The 16,626-nt window shown below is 43.5% G+C and overlaps 1 protein-coding gene across 12 annotated transcripts in view; it reads right to left on the bottom strand.

The window, feature by feature from the left end:
• TCF12 (transcription factor 12) overlaps positions 1-16,626 on the bottom strand; it is a 292,270-nt gene that overhangs the window by 17,632 nt on the left and 258,012 nt on the right. For 5 of the 12 annotated variants that reach the window (XM_088445100.1, XM_088445153.1, XM_088445082.1 and 2 more), the window contains 3 exons: positions 13,374-13,447; positions 10,970-11,041; positions 406-603 (listed from right to left, as the gene is read on the bottom strand). In XM_088445100.1, coding sequence (XP_088301226.1) covers positions 406-603; positions 10,970-11,041; positions 13,374-13,447 — 344 coding nt within the window. The remainder of the gene's footprint in view (positions 1-405; positions 604-10,969; positions 11,042-13,373; positions 13,448-16,626) is intronic. The other 7 variants (XM_088445177.1, XM_088445118.1, XM_088445161.1 and 4 more) reach the window with 3 other exon arrangements.

Below are 16,626 nucleotides of genomic sequence, written 5' to 3'. Positions count from 1 at the left end.
CTATTCAATCTCTCTGCACAGTATTTCAAGGAGAAAAAAATGTTCTGCCAATTATTACACATCTGGAAAAAATGCATGTATAAGCTAAAATATACTCTGCAAAAGTGGCTGGTTTCGGCACATGGCAAAGCAGGATTTTATGGGCCACTGACAAGGTCAGAGAGTGCAAGCTATTCATTTTTATTCACTACTTCCTTAATATGGCACCTCAATTTTGAAATTAGTAGCAGGTGTCCTTACGTGATCTTGTTATTCTGCATGGAAGAGATTACAACGCAAGCTATTAACAAATCTAAGTTAAACTACCTATTTCTGTTTTACCTCTCTGAAACCAAGTGGTTAATAGTTACAGTGCATTTACAAATCATACAAACATGGTCTAATATACTAATTCACTGTACCTACCATTGAGGCCTGTCGACTATTTGGTACAAGTCCTGCTGTTCCATAGTTAGAAGTCAGGCTCACAATGGGTCCATTGTGTGCTGCACCCAGTAAACTGTGTATGTCAGCAGGCATGCTGGTAGAAGGTCCTACTGCATGGTTCCGCAATACATGTATTGCATCATCAAGCCTATCCAGGCGATCCTCCATTCGAGACTGCTGGAACAAAATCAGTATCAGTAATACTCGGTATTACTTTAAATAAATACAATACATTGCACAAAACGGGCTTCATTTTGTACCACAGTTGTACTGATCTCTCTCTCACAATGCCACAACGATTATCATCAGAGAGAAGAATTAGCAACAAGTGGAATGGCCCAATTCCAGTTAAGAGCACCTGTTGCCTAAACACAATGGAGATGGCATTTTGTAGACTAAAACAAGATTTATGAGAATGCAGGTGATCAATGAGAAATTATTCATCCCCTGTGTGTAGACAGATGTACTTCCAAAGTTGTGTTTTTGCGGATTCTGGAGTTCCAGACCATAAGTCATCCTGTCTATACAGAGCTCCAACTAATACTTAAGGGAGACAATCAAACATTTTATCTCAAACTCATGTTAATACATGCACATAAATATAAAACTATTTGATTAAATATAGACAATAATAAAGTGACGGTAAAATATATAATTGAGGCATTGACATTACCCTGCTGATCATTAAAGAGGAATATACATATTTTATTCGATAAAAAAAACAAAAGGGAATAGTACAAAGAGGATATATTTAATGTAGCTGTATAGGTTTTACAGCTATATACCCTTAATGGTGGTTAAATGTGCACATTTTAAGTGTACATTTAAACTTTATTAACATTATTATTAATATTTATTTGTATAAAGCCAGCATACAGATGTGTCCACGTACATCTATCCTCCATGCGCTACAAGTCACATTACACAACGCGTGAGTGCTGTGTGACTCGTTAGCGCCAAGCATATTTTCATGTGCTGTTATACCTTCAGATGTGTTTTATTTGCACAGCAGTGCGAAAAGAATGCACAAGCAGCTTCTGTTGATTAAAATGATATGCGGCATGCCTATGTTCTGTGTGCGACTGTGGGTGTATCTGCATGTGAAATGCTACGTTACAGTGTCAGCGGCTGTGACACCCGCAGTTGCACACATAATATAGGCATGCTGTAAAGCATTTTAATCAGCAGAAACTGCTTGTGCGTTCTATTCGGACTGCTGTAGCGAATAAGACACATCTGAAGGTAAAAAGTCACATGACGAGACACTCGGCGATACAGAGTCACGCCACTGCATGGCATGACTATAAGCGCTGTTTAACGCGCAAGGAGGCTAGATGTATGTGGACACATATTACATTGCGCTTTATAAGTAGAGTTATGGTAAAGCTTAACCTTGTTATCTCTCTTTCTTTGAAGTCCATAGGGTCCACAGGGAGACAATGGGGTGTAGGTGGTACTTGGAGGACCGGACAGCAACAGCAAAGCTTTTTCCTGTCCCAGGATGCTCCGGTCCTTCCCCATATACCCCTCCCACAGCCTGAGAGCAACTCAGTTTTGTTAACAAGCCTAAGGCAGGAGCACGATAGGAGAGAAGGAAGATTGGCACAGAAGAATCACACAGGTTTGATAGTTTTACCATAACTCTTATTTTCTTCTTCAGGGTCCATAGGGCTCCACAGGGAGACTATGGGGATATCCCAAAGCAGTTGTTCAAGGGTGGGGACACTCCTGAGCTGAGAGGAGAACCTGGCGCCCGAAGGAAGCATCCTGAGAGGCAAATGTATCAGAGGCATAGAACCTAAGATAGGTGTGGACAGAAGACCACGTGGCCGCCTTGCATAGTTGTTCGGCAGATGCACCATGGTGGGCTGCCCACGAGGGACCCACAGAGCGAGTAGAATGAACAGATTCTGTAGCCGACACAGGAAGGCCAGTCTGTGTGCAAGCCTTTGAGATAGTCATGCAAAGTCATCTGGCCAGAGTCCGTTTGTTAGCTGGCCATCCCTTCTAGTGGAATCATTATAAGACAAAGAGGTAGTCCAATTTCCTGATTGAAGATCTACGTGGACCGTACTAGTTCCGAGCACGGACCACATCCAAAGAGGCTTTCCCTGCTGAGAGGTTTGGTGATTGAAAGGCCGGAACCACAATTTCTTCATTAAGGTGGAAACGAGAAACCACCTTGGGAAGGAAGCCAGGGCGCATTCAAAGAACAGCCCTGTCCGTATGAAAGATTAAAAAAGGGGAGCAACAGGAAAGCACCCCTAAATCCGATACCCTACAGGCAGATGCTATATCTAGAAGAAACTTTGCAGTGAGCCATTTGACATCTACTGAATCCAGGTGTTCGAATGGAGGTTCCGGAAGTGCATGGAGAACCACTAACAAATCCCACGGAGCCACAGGAGGGACAAACGGAGGTTGTATACATAGAACACCTTGCAGGAAGGTGTGAACCAGTGGCGTAACTAGGGTATTTGGAGCCGAGGGCAAATTTGAAAAGGGAGCCCCCCCCCACCCGATATATGTGTGGCAAAAAAATGGGCGCGGTCACTTAAAAATGGGGCTTGTCAACATGACATACCCCTTTATTTTCACTCTGAACATTCCTATCCATATGCACCTTAACCCCAGTAGTGCCCCTTATACTGTACCCCCAGTATGCAGTTGTGGTCCCTCTTATGCAGGCCCATAGTAGTGCCCCTTATAGAGTATCCCCAGTAGTGGTCCCCCTTATACAGCCCCCAATTAGTTCCCCTTATTCAGTGCCCCCAGTAGTGGTCCCCCCAAATGCAGTGCCCCATGTAGTGTTCCCCCTTATGCAGTGCCCCCAGTAGCAGTCCCCACAATGCAGTGCGCCCAGTAGTGGTATCCCCTTATGCAGTGCCCTATATATAGTGCCCCCAGTAGTAGTCCCCCCACCCTATGCAGTGCCCTTTATATAGTGCCCCCAGCAGTTTTCCCAGTAGTGGTCCCTCTTATGCAGGAACCCAGTAGTGATCCCCCTATCCAGTGCCCCCTGTAGTGGTTCTTCCTATTATTGTCCCCAGTAGTGGTCCCCCCAATGCAGTGCCCCTAGTAGTAGGCCCCTTTTATAATGCCCCCAGTAGTAGTCCCCCCCACCCCCCAAGTAGTAGTCCCCAGTAGAGGTTCCCCCTCCTGATTAAGTGCCCGTAGTAGTAGCCCCCCCCAGTAGAGTTCCTCCCAGTAATGGTGCCCCCAGTAGTAGCCCCCACCCTCAGTAGAGGGCCACCCAGTAGTAGCCACCCCCTCCCCAGTAGTGCAGACAGGTTTAAAAAAAATATATATACAAATATACTTACTTGAATCCACGCTGCTGCTCCGGACCGCGGCACCGCTCCTGGCGCACTCAGCATTATGGAGAGAAGTCATGATGTCTGTCCCATTACCCACTGCAGGAGCCGGATGGAAGCCCGGCTCTTGCAGTGGGTGCTGCAGCAGTCAATGAGAGTCTGACTCTCATTGGCTGCTGTTTAACACAGCCAGCGCTGGCGGCGATGCGTGTGTTATGCAGAGCCTGAGCCCGCGCCTCCTGGCGCTATTGGGCAAGCGCTCAGGGGGAGGGAACGGGCTAAGCTGTGCAGCACAGGACCGGCGCTGGAAGCCTAGCGCCGGTCCTGTGTAAATGTGTAGCGCTGACCGCACTCACTGCGGTCGGCGCTACACTGGCTAACTAGGGCGGGCCGGACAGTGGCCGGTGGCGCCCCCCCCCCGTGCCGCCGGTCCCACGGTGCCCAGGGCACACGCCCTGCTCGAGCCCCCCTAGTTATGCCACTGGTGTGAACATCCGGTAGAGGAGCAATTCTTTCAGAGAGGCTAGGCGGAGTCAGAGATCCAATCCAGCTTGAAGAAAGGCACGGATTCTAGAAAGCCTAAAAACCTGATGGTTATAGTTTCTAGTAGCACACCACTGGCAATATGTATCACACCCGATGATAAATCCTGGCAGAGGCCAGTTTACACACTCTGAGCATGGTCTGGACCACAGAGCTGGAAAACCCTTTAGACCTTAGGAGGAACGTTCTCAAGAGCCAAGCCGTTAAAAACAGACGGGCCAGGTCCGGATGTAGACCGGGACCCTGAGACAACAGGTCTGGTCGTAGAGGAAGTTGGAGAGGAATGTCTATGGAGAGACTTTGAAGATCAGAGTACCAATGGCGTCTGGACCAAGCCGGAGCTACCAACGGGACCGTGCCCAATTCTTGCTTGAACCTCCGAAGAACTCGAGGCAGAAGGGAGACCAGAGGAAAGATGTATGCCAAATGGAAAGTTCACTTCACAGATAATGCATCCACGAAGGCTGCGTCGGGGTCCCTTGTCCTGGCACCGTACACTGGAAGCTTGTGGTTGTTGGTTGCGTTGTGAGGCCATGAGGTCCACGTCCGGTAGACTCCATTTGTCCACCAGGAGTTGAAAGACTTCTGGATTGAGACACCACTCCCCTGCATGCACGTTGTGACAGCTGAGGAAATCCGCCTCCCAATTGAGAACCCTGGGATGAACACTGCGGAGATGGTGTTCGGCCCATACGAGAATGTGGGACACTTCTGCCATTGCTGACCGACTTCAGGTGCCTCCTTGGTGATTGAGGTAGGCCACTGCCATGGCATTGTCGGACTGTACTTGTACCGGCTTGCCCTGAAGAATATCCTGAGCCAGAATGAGGGGCTTTATAAATGGCTCGGAGTTCCAGGACACTGACAGGTAAGATTGCCTCGGCTGGAGACCAGTATCCTAGGAAGGAGTGCTGGTTGGTCACTGTGCCCCACATGCGGAAGTTTGCATCCGTGGTGAGGAGTGCCCAATCTGGGATCCAAAATGGGCAACCCTTGTTTAGGTGGAAGTCTTTAGCCACCAGGATAGGGAAAGGCGAACCTCCGGAGAGAGGCCCATCTGGAATCTGAGCAGATGGGGCAGCCCGTTCCACCAGAAAAGGATCAGGTATTGTAGGGGCCTGGAGTGAAACTGAGCGAACTCCACCATGTCGAAGGTGGACACCATGGGTCTCAAGGTCTGCATTGCAGAGTGAATTGACACTCGGAGACTGGAGTAATCAGCACACTCGGTGCTGTAATACAGAGATTGTGTCTGTTGTCGAGAAGATTCTCTGAGTCGGAGAGTCCAGGAAGGCTCCCAGATGAACCATTCTTTGAGAAGGGGTCAGGGAAGACTTTTTCCAGTTAATCAGCTGTGTGTTTGTAGAAAGGCAATGGTTACTTGTAGATGGTGGTGGAATTCCTGGGGAGCTTGCTAAGAAAAAGAAATCGTCCAAGTAATGGAGCAGTCTGATCCCCTGATGATGAAGATAGGCTGCCATGATCTTGGTAAAGACCAGAGGAGCTGTAGAAAGCTCAAAGGCAGTGCTTGAAACTGGTAAAGTTGCTTTAGGACAGCAAACTGGATATACTGCTGATGAGAAGGCACTATAGGTACTTGTAGGTAGGCGTCCTGAATGTCCAGGGACACCATAAAGTCTGCAGGCTTCATAACCAGACAATAGAGCATAGGGTTTCTATACGAAACCTGGGCACCCTGACAAACTTGTTCAGAGACTTGAGGTTGAGGATAGGCCGATGAGACCAGTTGGGCTTCTGAACCAAATAAAGGGAAGAATAATAGCCCTTCCCTCGCTGTGATGAGGGGACCGGAATTCTTACCCCCAAGAGCAGTAAGGACTGAATGGCCTTCTGGAGGAGCAGGGCTTTGCTTGGGTCCGATGGAGGTCCTGTGCAAAAGAACTGCTGGGGAGGCTGCCTCAGGAATGAGAGGGTGTATCCGTGGGAGACTACTTCTTTTACCCAGACATCTGAGGTGACACCAGAACTGGGTGAACTGAAAAAGTAGGCCTCCTTGTACTCAGATTTAAGTGAATGTCTTGTAGCCCACTTTTGAATCCCACAGGGCGACAGTGAGCGTCATTAGATGCTGGGATGCATGAGGCTGAGCACTGAATGAATGGAACAGCTGCAAGTTTTTCAGTTTTACAGAAACTCCAGAAGATTATACCATAATTGTGGATGAAGAAGGTTTTCTAGGAAGAAGTACTGGACAATATAAAGGAATAGGACTCCAAAATCTGAAAGATACCTATATGAATACGAACCAAACTCACAGTGTGAGTCGGGGTAAGCCCATCTTTCTATACCTCATATTTCACGATGGTGAGCACCATTTTTGGATAACCGCACACTGGTGACAAGACATCCCAGTTAAAGATACCTTTATAGGAGGAAACTGTTACACTTTAACGTTAGTATGGTACGATCACTTTATATCTTTGGATTAAAGGGGAAGAAGTCAAGTCTCATTGTCATGCAATAAGGACCTTGTCACGATTTACTACACTATTTTTGTTTTTCTTGTCTTTTTCCTTTTTCCCATTTGACAAGAATCCACGCAAGAAGAACCACAATACAATCCATCATGATGAACATTCACATATCCCACTGAGGATTTAAATTCTTGGTGTGATATTATTGTATTGACCATTATTATTGAATTGACATTTCTTATAGTTTCACTGGTGTTATTTGGAGTGCGCAGAAGTTGGGTTTTGTCTATTCTTTTGTTTGATCGGCAGTTTATTTGGGGGTTGGTGAGCCCCCCCTTGACATTTCCCCTTCTGCAGCCCCTTTTGCGCAGTTGTCCACTGTACCCATTTTTTCTTTGTAGCCCAGGTCTGTTTGGTCCTAGGCTTTGAGGCCTTAGTGGATGCCGACTGCCATGGAAAGGACTGACCTTTAGCTTTGCCATGGGGACAAAATGACTGAAAGGATGACATCCGAGGCTTCGCAGTAGATGCAGATGGCAAGAATGCCATCTTGGAAGCTGCCAAAGTAGTCACAATCTTGTCCAGTTCTGGGCCAAACAGGATCTCCCCAGAATAAGGCAGAGACTCCAAAGCCTTTTTAAAGTCTGAATCCGCTTTTCCATGACCGAAGCCAAACAATACGGCAGGCTACCACAGAAGTAGCAGATGCCTTGGAAGCTAGGAGACAAGTATCCAAAGCCGCCTCTCCTAAATAGGAGGCTGCATCTCTAATGTGAGATATGTAGTACAGCTGTTTCCTCAAAGCATCAGAGGGAAATGTATCTTCTAGGGCCTCTGCCCAACTTTCAATGGCTTTTGCCACCCAGGCCGTAGCCCTGGCAGGACGAGCAAGAGCTCCTGTAAGAGAGTATTATAGACTTCAGGCAAGCTTCCATCCTTCTATCAGTAGTCTCCTTTAAGGATGTTACAGTGTGGATAGGTAAGGTAGCATTCTTAACTAGACGTGTCACGTGGGAATCCATTGCAGAGGGAACTTCCCATTTAGTGCAATCAGTAGCTGGAAGAGGGTAAAAGGAAATCAAGCATTTAAGCAGCTGAAACTTTTTACTATGTATATTCCATGCTTCACACATATGATCAGATAGCTGATCCGAGTGAGGAAACTCTGGCAAAACTACCGTCTGTCTCTTAAATAGTGGCTTTTTTGCCCTAGGAGTGGGTTCTGTCTCTTCTACTTGAAGAATAGATTTTACAGCTCTTACAAGTGCAGGTATATTCACAATTTAGAGGGGGGCTCCTCCTCTGCGTCTTCTGCCTCCCCAGATGATAACTCAGAATCTGAGAGCTGGGTGGACTGGGAAGATAATACAGCATGCTTAGTAGGTTTATTAGGTAAGGGTCTCTCCTTTTGCAGCATTTGTTGAAAGGCTGTAGAGGTAGCTGCCAGTCTCAGCACTGAGGTAGACAGTACGTCTACGCATGGAGGCGACAAAGGTTTTGCAAGGAGTACCTGCTGTGGCCCACCCTTAGGGGGAGCTACCACAGGGACCACTAGGTGGTCCACAATATTTGCCAACACCTGCGAAAGAGAGGCCCAGGGGGGATCCTGAGGAGAGGATGCAGGGGCATCTTGAATGAGATCCTCTGAAGCTAAGCTTGCTAAACAGGACTTGCAAGACACCAGAGTGGGAGGCTACTTGTTAGTGTTGCCTTTGCTAGACATAGCTGCAAGGATAATTGTACCACACAATCTGGCACAGTGCAATGAGCAACCCAGATATATGTACAATATGGCACAGTGTAGTGCGCAACAGATATACAGTATGTGACAGCCATCACAAATATAGGTAGATGTGAGGTACAATGAACCCCCTAAACCTCAGTATGCCAGGGTTAAGATGAAAGAAAGGGAAAGGTATAAGCTGACAGTTGTAGAAAAAAAATGAACAGACAGCAGCGCTAGCACAAGTCAGATACAATGCAGAGCATACAATATAACTGCAGTGGGCACTAAAATCAACTACACAGACCGCAATGGCTGGCAAGAAATATTGCTGTATAACCTGGCTCCTGGGAGAGGTATACAGGGAGACCAGACCCAGCGTTCCCGGAGACCTGAGGCTAATGCAGAAAATGGCTGCACCGAGTCGCATCCAAGGGTCGGCAAGACCGCAGTGGAATGGCGCCCTGAGCTGGGGGAGGGGCCACAGGGAAAGCGCCTTCTCCCCTATGCGGATGTCAACCACCGGGTACCTGTCCCCTGCACCAGTATGTGTGTGTGTGTGTATATATATATATATATATATATATATATACATATATATATATTAATATATATTACACCCTGGTGGTCTAGTGGAGTCCTGGACGTACCGGTGTCCACATCAGCGCCTCCAGTCTGTCTCCTGGGACCGGAGGTAAGACTGCGCATAGTCCTTACCTGTCCCCTTGAATGGCGGCTGCAGTCTGGGGTCCGAGGAGCCCTGCTAGCTAGGTCCCCCCGGAGCCTCGCCGAGAGTACATAGCCGAGGGCTGGAGTTGCAACGTCGCAGAGGGGTAATGGAACAGCAGTGCAGACATCCAGAGGACTGTCTAGTGCTGCTTGCTCTATTATGAAAAATGTAAATAAAAATAAATAATAAAATTAAAGCTTAGACTGCTTAATAGCAGCCCCACTGTACTAACGGTGATCCAGCTCCTGCCGGACAACAACTAAACTGAGTTGCCCTCAAGCTGTGGGCGGGGTATAGGGGGAAGGACCGGAGCATCCTGGGACAGGAAAAAGCTTTGCTGTCTGTGTCCGGTCCTCCAAGTACCATCTACACCCCATTGTCTCCCTGTGGAGCCCTATGGACCCTGAAGAAATATCATTAACAGGTGTTAATAAGATACCACAACAGACTTTAAGGCTATGTGTACACTGGCGTGCAAATTTATATTTGATTGTAAAACAATGATTTTAAGATATTACACAGACAAATAAAAATTCTGCTTTTAAGTGTGATCAGTGTAACCTGTCGGTTTCAAAGAAAACATAAACATTATTTTTGTCAGATAAAATATTTAAAATTTCAGCAATTACATTTATTTAAATTAATACTTTTATCATTGTTAGTTATTTAAGTATTAAAAATCACACAATTTGAATTAGAAAACAATCCTTTTTTCTTTTTTTTAGATATTACACAGATATTTCAATGTTAGTTTAAGATAAATGCTGAATTTAGAATGCGTTTCTAATGCAAGTTTTCTTTTCCAAATGAGAATTTATTTTTTTCTCCAATTCCAGTGCATCTTTCGTGTATCATGACAGCTGAGATCTATATTAATACATTGTAAGCATAATGAGATGCAATTAAGAGGCCTTTACATATGCGCATTCACACATGCAGTTGGCTTGAACACTAGAAATTCCTGTATTGTCAGATACAGTTATTTTTTTAAATCACAGAATTGGATGCATATTAAAAGCAATAAAATGAATACAGAAATGCAATGTAGATTATATGGTTTTACTTGCACTAAAAATGGCTTGCAAACGCCAGTGTATACATAGGCTGTCAGCAATAAAATTTATAAAATACTTTATCAGCCAAATGTTCCCAAGTGAAGTCGAGTACACACTGGAGCGATGTCGGGACCATATGCCCTTTCGTAACGACATATCACCTACATCGCTCAGTGTGTACGCATGTCTGCGCGCTCCCGCAGTCGCTAGCGACGGTTGCCAGGTTTGATGTGCTGCACATCAAACCTGGCGATAACGCTAGCGGCCAGTACATTGTTAATGAATGACATAACGGTGATCGTTACGTCGTTCATTAAAGTCGTCCAGTGTGGACGCACAATCACTGTTGATGGGCATTCGTTCCGACATTGATGTCGGAACGAATGCCGTTGTTCCCGTGTGTACCAAGCCTAAGTAAAAAAGCTATATGGGACGCCAGGTGAATACCAGGTTTTTTTGTTGAAAATAATATTTTGCAGAGTCTACTAACATAATATAAAGCTAAATCACAGAGCCCGGAACCACATTTGGTTAGCTTTACCAAGTACTTTTGGGGGAAAAAAAATAAAATATAAAATACACATGCAAACTGTATATAACAGATGGGGCACACAAACAAAAAAATCTACAAAATCTGGCATTTAATGTTAAATACATTTCTAGCATGCAAAGCTTAGAATAACCAAACAAAATAGTAAGAAGATGCACTACACACGTTACAAGCTAAAGAGAAATACTACTACCTCACAGACATCCTTTAAGAAGGACATAGCATCTTGCAAATGCTCGTGAAGTTGCTGCTCAACCCGATTTTTCTGGCAAAGTCAAGACAGAACAAGAAGCAGAGCATAGGTTAAGATTAATGAAAGAAAAGATGAGAAAAGAGCTGAAGTGCGTGTCAGCTTTCAATGTTAGTCAAGTTAAAGTAGAGGATTGTAGAGAAATGCAAGATCCTAACTTTGCAAAATGCAAAACACAATCTTAAAAGGAGCTTAAGTGTGTCAAGGAGGCCAACTCCACAAAACAAGAGGCAAGAAGGATGAACTGCTTTAATTTGGACTTTCTACCCTGACTAAAGTCTAAAACCGAGCAAATCAGTGTAACATGTCTGTTTCAAATCAGAGAAACACGGGGAAGACCAAAATACTTTGAAAAAAAAATAAATTATATATATATTCTATTTTGTTTCTTCTTTATTTTTTTTCTTTAATGAAGCTTCAAGATAGCAATAAAATGTATACAATATAGTATAAATACAAATATAGAAACATAACGGAGTCTACACTTATTATTTAACCACTTAACTGGCTAATATATTTTCCAAAAACTGCTCAGAAATTGTTGGGTTTTTGTATGATTGAATTAGATGAAGAATATCTATTTAAAACTTATACAACACAATTTTATTAGAAAAAAAAATTTTGGGGGGGGAAATACAGTATACCATAAAAATAGTGATTTTTATGGTATACTGTAATGATGGCCATCGACAGCTGTACCATCGATGGTTTTAAAACATTGTTAGAAAACCATCAATGGTCATCCCTAGTATACTGTGCATTAACTTGAACTTCAAAAGACTTTTAAACTATTTGGTATAATTGGCCATCACTAATTGGAGACCCCCACATTGATAATCTTGCTAATCAAAATAATCCATGAAATTAGCTTTTATATATATATATGGCAAAAAGCACCCTGCCCTCCAGAAGGAGGGCAAAAAGCACCCTGCCCTCACAGGCTGCGGCTGCAGTCTTCACCCGCGGGACGCAGTGTCCCGCGGGTGGAGAAATGTGCGGTGAACCGGTCACCGCCGGAGAATAGACGCCGGGCGCATGCGCCCGGCATCTGTTCTCCCTGTCTGCAGCGCTTGGGGGCTGCCCGGCATGTCCTTAAGTGCCGGACATGCCCCCAAGTATGATGAAAAAGGGGACGCGTCTTATAGACACGACCCCTTTTCGCCCACGCGCACAAAGTTGCCCTCTCTAGCTCCGGCACCCTGCCTGCCGCCGGAGCTAGTGAACACTATATATATATATATATATATATATATATATATACACACTGATTTATCAACGGCTGCTCCTCTCTGCAGCTGCCAGGTATACCGTATATACACAGACTAGGGGCAGCGCTCGATTTACTGGCAGCACACAACGGAGGAGGATTCTAAGGTGAAGTGGGACTGGGAGGTCTCTCTGAGATTGACTGGAAGATTATTTTTTGGCAGCCACCCAGTGGGCGTTTCTGACTGGTTGCATCAGATGAGACCACGTCAGGCAAGTAGTTAAGTAAAATTTACCAAATATTAGTTTTACATTATAAATAAAAAAAACACATTACTCAGACATTTGTGTGTTAGTTTTACGAATGTGAAGGTGTGCCCTAGAGGGGTGGAGTCCTCATGAACAATCTATCAAGAACAAAGTGCTTGTGAAAACAAAATGTAAGTGGCTGGAAAGTAGATTAGCATAGCAAAAATACGTACTAACGTCTGCAGTAATGCGGGGAGAAAATAAACACCTGCTCTGTGGATAAATAAGTAGCAATCAGGGGATATATTTAGTAAGCAGGTTTTCAAAGCCATCGATTCTCAATACCTTTGACCACTGAATTTAAAACGGCAATAATAACTCAAAATCAGGCTTGTTTTCAATTCATTGCGAAAATAGTTTTAAATCTAGCAGTCAAAGCCACAGTTAATCAGTGGCTTTGAAAATCCACTGTTTAGAGCATATTGTAATAGCAGTTCGAGCTATTATTGTGTTTCATTGAAGAGCTCAGCAGTTTTAAGTTTGAAGTCCACAGAAACAACTTAATAAAATGTATATATTTAAATTTCAGTTTTTAATAAATATATATACGCCAGTACTGAAAATTAGCTATGGGTTTACGGAAGGATACTAGTCTCCCTTAACAGTAATTTAGAAGCAGCTGTCTCTCAAACAGAGGCCTGATGACCTAGGAACAGATGGTGACAGACACACCCTACATGTTTTATATTGTTCACTTAAACCAGGCCATTTGCTTGCAAAGAATTTATCTGTAACATCATACGGTTGATTTTCTCAATGAACACACAGCCATGAAAAATGTAAGAACTTTAAAAGCACAGTTTATGTTAGATAACAATGCAATTTCTCTTACCAAGGAGTGGAGGGAGTTTTCATAGCTCGGAGATGAAGGCGTTTGCCCTCCTGGTCTAGACCATTGGGTGGCACCTGTTAATAATGAGAAGTTAAGGGTTATAGCATGTTTCAAAATGTATAACAATTTAAAGTAGAGACTACAATAATTTAAGGAATATTAACATTTGTATAAATAAATAAAAATATATACTGTAATATATATAGAAATTATAAAAAAGGGCAGTTTATCTGAACACCCTTCAGTCTACACACAGTTGGAGAAGACATTTTGTGGGTTTACCAATATTTAGCTCATCAATTCACTAAGAACTTGTGGCCTAATGGTGGTGCAAAGTGATGGGCTGACCAATGTACAAAATTGCGCTTCCACTGCATATAACCGACAGGTTGATTTTAACCACTTGACTGGCTAATATTTTTTCTAAAAAATGTCCCCCAAATTGTTGATTTTCTAAAATGATCAAATTATGTAGTTTTTGTAACAAATATACAGATTTGGTAATAAAATTATACTGAACCAAGGATATAGCTATTATTGAAATTAAAAAAATCAACAATTTTGGGGATATATATATAATATATATATATATATATATATATAAAAAATAAACTATATATATATATATATATATATATATATCTATATATATATATATATATCTATATCAGAATCCACTTTCCATAACATCTTAACCACTGAATAATGCAGCAACAACATTAATAAATTATAGATAAACCACTGAAAACCAGAAAAGATCAAAGAAAAGGCCTATGGGTATGTTTCTGCAATCACAACTGTGTCTGTGAAAGAAGGAATGCATTTATTGAAAATTCCTTGTTGGGCATTCCTCAAATGAATATCATATAAAATAAATGGAGAGCATGTTTGTCGTGCACAAATACAAGACATCTCCAATATCCTCTGTAAACACCATTTAGAGAAAAGGAACCATGTCAAATGTCACAAACAGTGAATGGTAACAGATATCCCTGTGGTTAGTTTAATATGGATATTAAAACCTAGACAAACTGTTGCATATTTCTGCAGATGAACTGTGTGCTCCCTGTTCTAGATAACGGGAGGAAACCATGCTTACGTGTAACTGTGTATGAAGCCTTCCTCATTAGATGTGTTGATTCAGAAGCTCAGTTTGGCAGTGTTTGATTTAGCAGCTGCTGCCGCTCATCACTCACAATGATCCTCTCGCTGCACAAGTTCTAATTTACCACATCAGGTGAATCTTCCTAATCAATCAATAAATCACTTGGGATGAACTGACATACAAATGTCCACATGTCAGTGTCACTTCACTCATTCCCTTAGCATCTCAGAAGTCTCATAACCCCTTTATAAACAGACACCGTACGCAACATAATGACTGAACAATTTTTGTGTGGATTCATTCTGTGTTGGCTTTGCCAGGAATATATTACACAGTCTACACAAATTTTATATTTCCGTAAAATACTGGGTTTTTGCTCCATATCATTTTGGATTAAATATATTTTTAATGGAGTTAAGTAATAAAGAACTGGCATATAATATACTTATCTTAAATGTTTCCCATAGTTACTTTAACACAACTAGCAGGTAATCAGAAAATGACCCCAAAATGTATCACAGTTAAGTATAGGGATAATCCTAAGGAACAACTGATATTATTTCAGTATACACTAACAATTAGCATGCACCTCTCTTCAACAGCTGTTAGCTACCATGGAGAAAGCAGGGCATTCTAGTAACAGTTTGCTTCCTTCAAACAGTAGTACATGGTCAGTTGAAAATGGAAATTGTTTCCCAGTTTAACTTGGAACACACACACAATTGAAAGATATAATTTAATTGCAAACTTGCCTGTATGCTATTGTTTATTTGCAGAGAGACCACAAAATATTCTGTTTTATTTAAGACTACTCATACCATCAGCAAAGAGCAGGATGTTTATTGTATTAGGTCATACTAATGAATTTTGTGAAGGTTTCAGCCATAACATTAAAACCTCCTCCCTAATATGGTGTAGGCCGCCTCGTGCCGCCAAAACAACTCAGACCCGTTGAGGCATTGACTCCACAAGACCTCTGAAGGTGTCCTGTGGAATCTGGCATCAAGACATTAGCGGCAGATCCGTTAAGTCCTGTAAGTTGTGAGGTAGGGCCTCCATGGCTCGGACTTGTATTTCCAGCACATCACACAGATGCGCGAACGGATTGAGGTCTGGGGAATTTGGGGCCCATGTGAACAGCTTAATCTCCTTGTCATGTTTCTCGAACAATTCCTGAACAATTTTTGCATTATGTCAGGTCCCATTATCCTGCTGAAAGACGCCCCTGCCATCAGGGAATACCCATTGCCATGAAGGAGTGTACTTGGGTCTACAACAGTGTTTAAGTAGGTTTGTACGTGTCAAAGTAACATCCACGTGAATGCCTGAACCCACCTTGGTGCTTAGAGTGTGCACCTGCATTTTATTTTTTTCTGCAAAAGGTTTCCCAGCAGAACATTACTCAGAACATCACACTGCCTCCACCGGCTTGCCTTCTTCCCATAGTACATCCTGGTGCCGTCACTTCACAGGTTAAAGCACAAACAGGCACCCGGCCGTCCACATGATGTAAAAAGAATAGTGATTCTTCAGACCCAGCCACCTTCTTCTATTGCTCCATGGTCCAGTTCCGATGCTAATGTGCCCATTGTAGGTGCTTTGGCAATAGGCAGGGGTCAGCATGGGCACTCGGACGAGTCTGCAGCTATGCAGCAAGCCTAGATGCACTATGTATTCTGCCACTTTCTATCATAGCCAGCATTAACTTATTCAGCAATTTGTGCTACAGTTTTAGTTTTTACACTATTTCTATTCTTTCTGTCCAGTTCTGATACGAAGCATTGTAGGCACTTTTGGCAATGGGCAGGGATCAGCATGGGCACTCTGACAAGTCTGCAGATATGTAGCAAGCTTCGATTCACTGTGTATTCTGCCACCTTTCTATCATAGCCAGCATTAACTTTTTCAGCAATTTGTGCTACAGTAGCTCTCTTGTGGAAACGTACCAGACGTGCTGGCCTTCGCTCCCCAGGTGCATCAGTGAGCCTTGGGTTCCCATGATCCTGTCGCCAGTTCACAGATTGTCCTTCCCTGGACCACTTTTGGTAGGTACAAACTACTGAATGCTGTGAACACTATGCAAAAGCTGTAGTTTTGGAGATGCTCTAACCCAGCCATGTAGCCATCACAATTTGGCCCTTGTCAGCG

Source organism: Taudactylus pleione, unplaced genomic scaffold (assembly GCF_031769625.1).
Source record: "Taudactylus pleione unplaced genomic scaffold, aTauple2 ptg000019l, whole genome shotgun sequence".
In the NCBI taxonomy this organism is placed as follows: Eukaryota; Metazoa; Chordata; class Amphibia; order Anura; family Myobatrachidae; genus Taudactylus; species Taudactylus pleione.
This window is presented reverse-complemented; position numbering and strand designations above follow the sequence as displayed.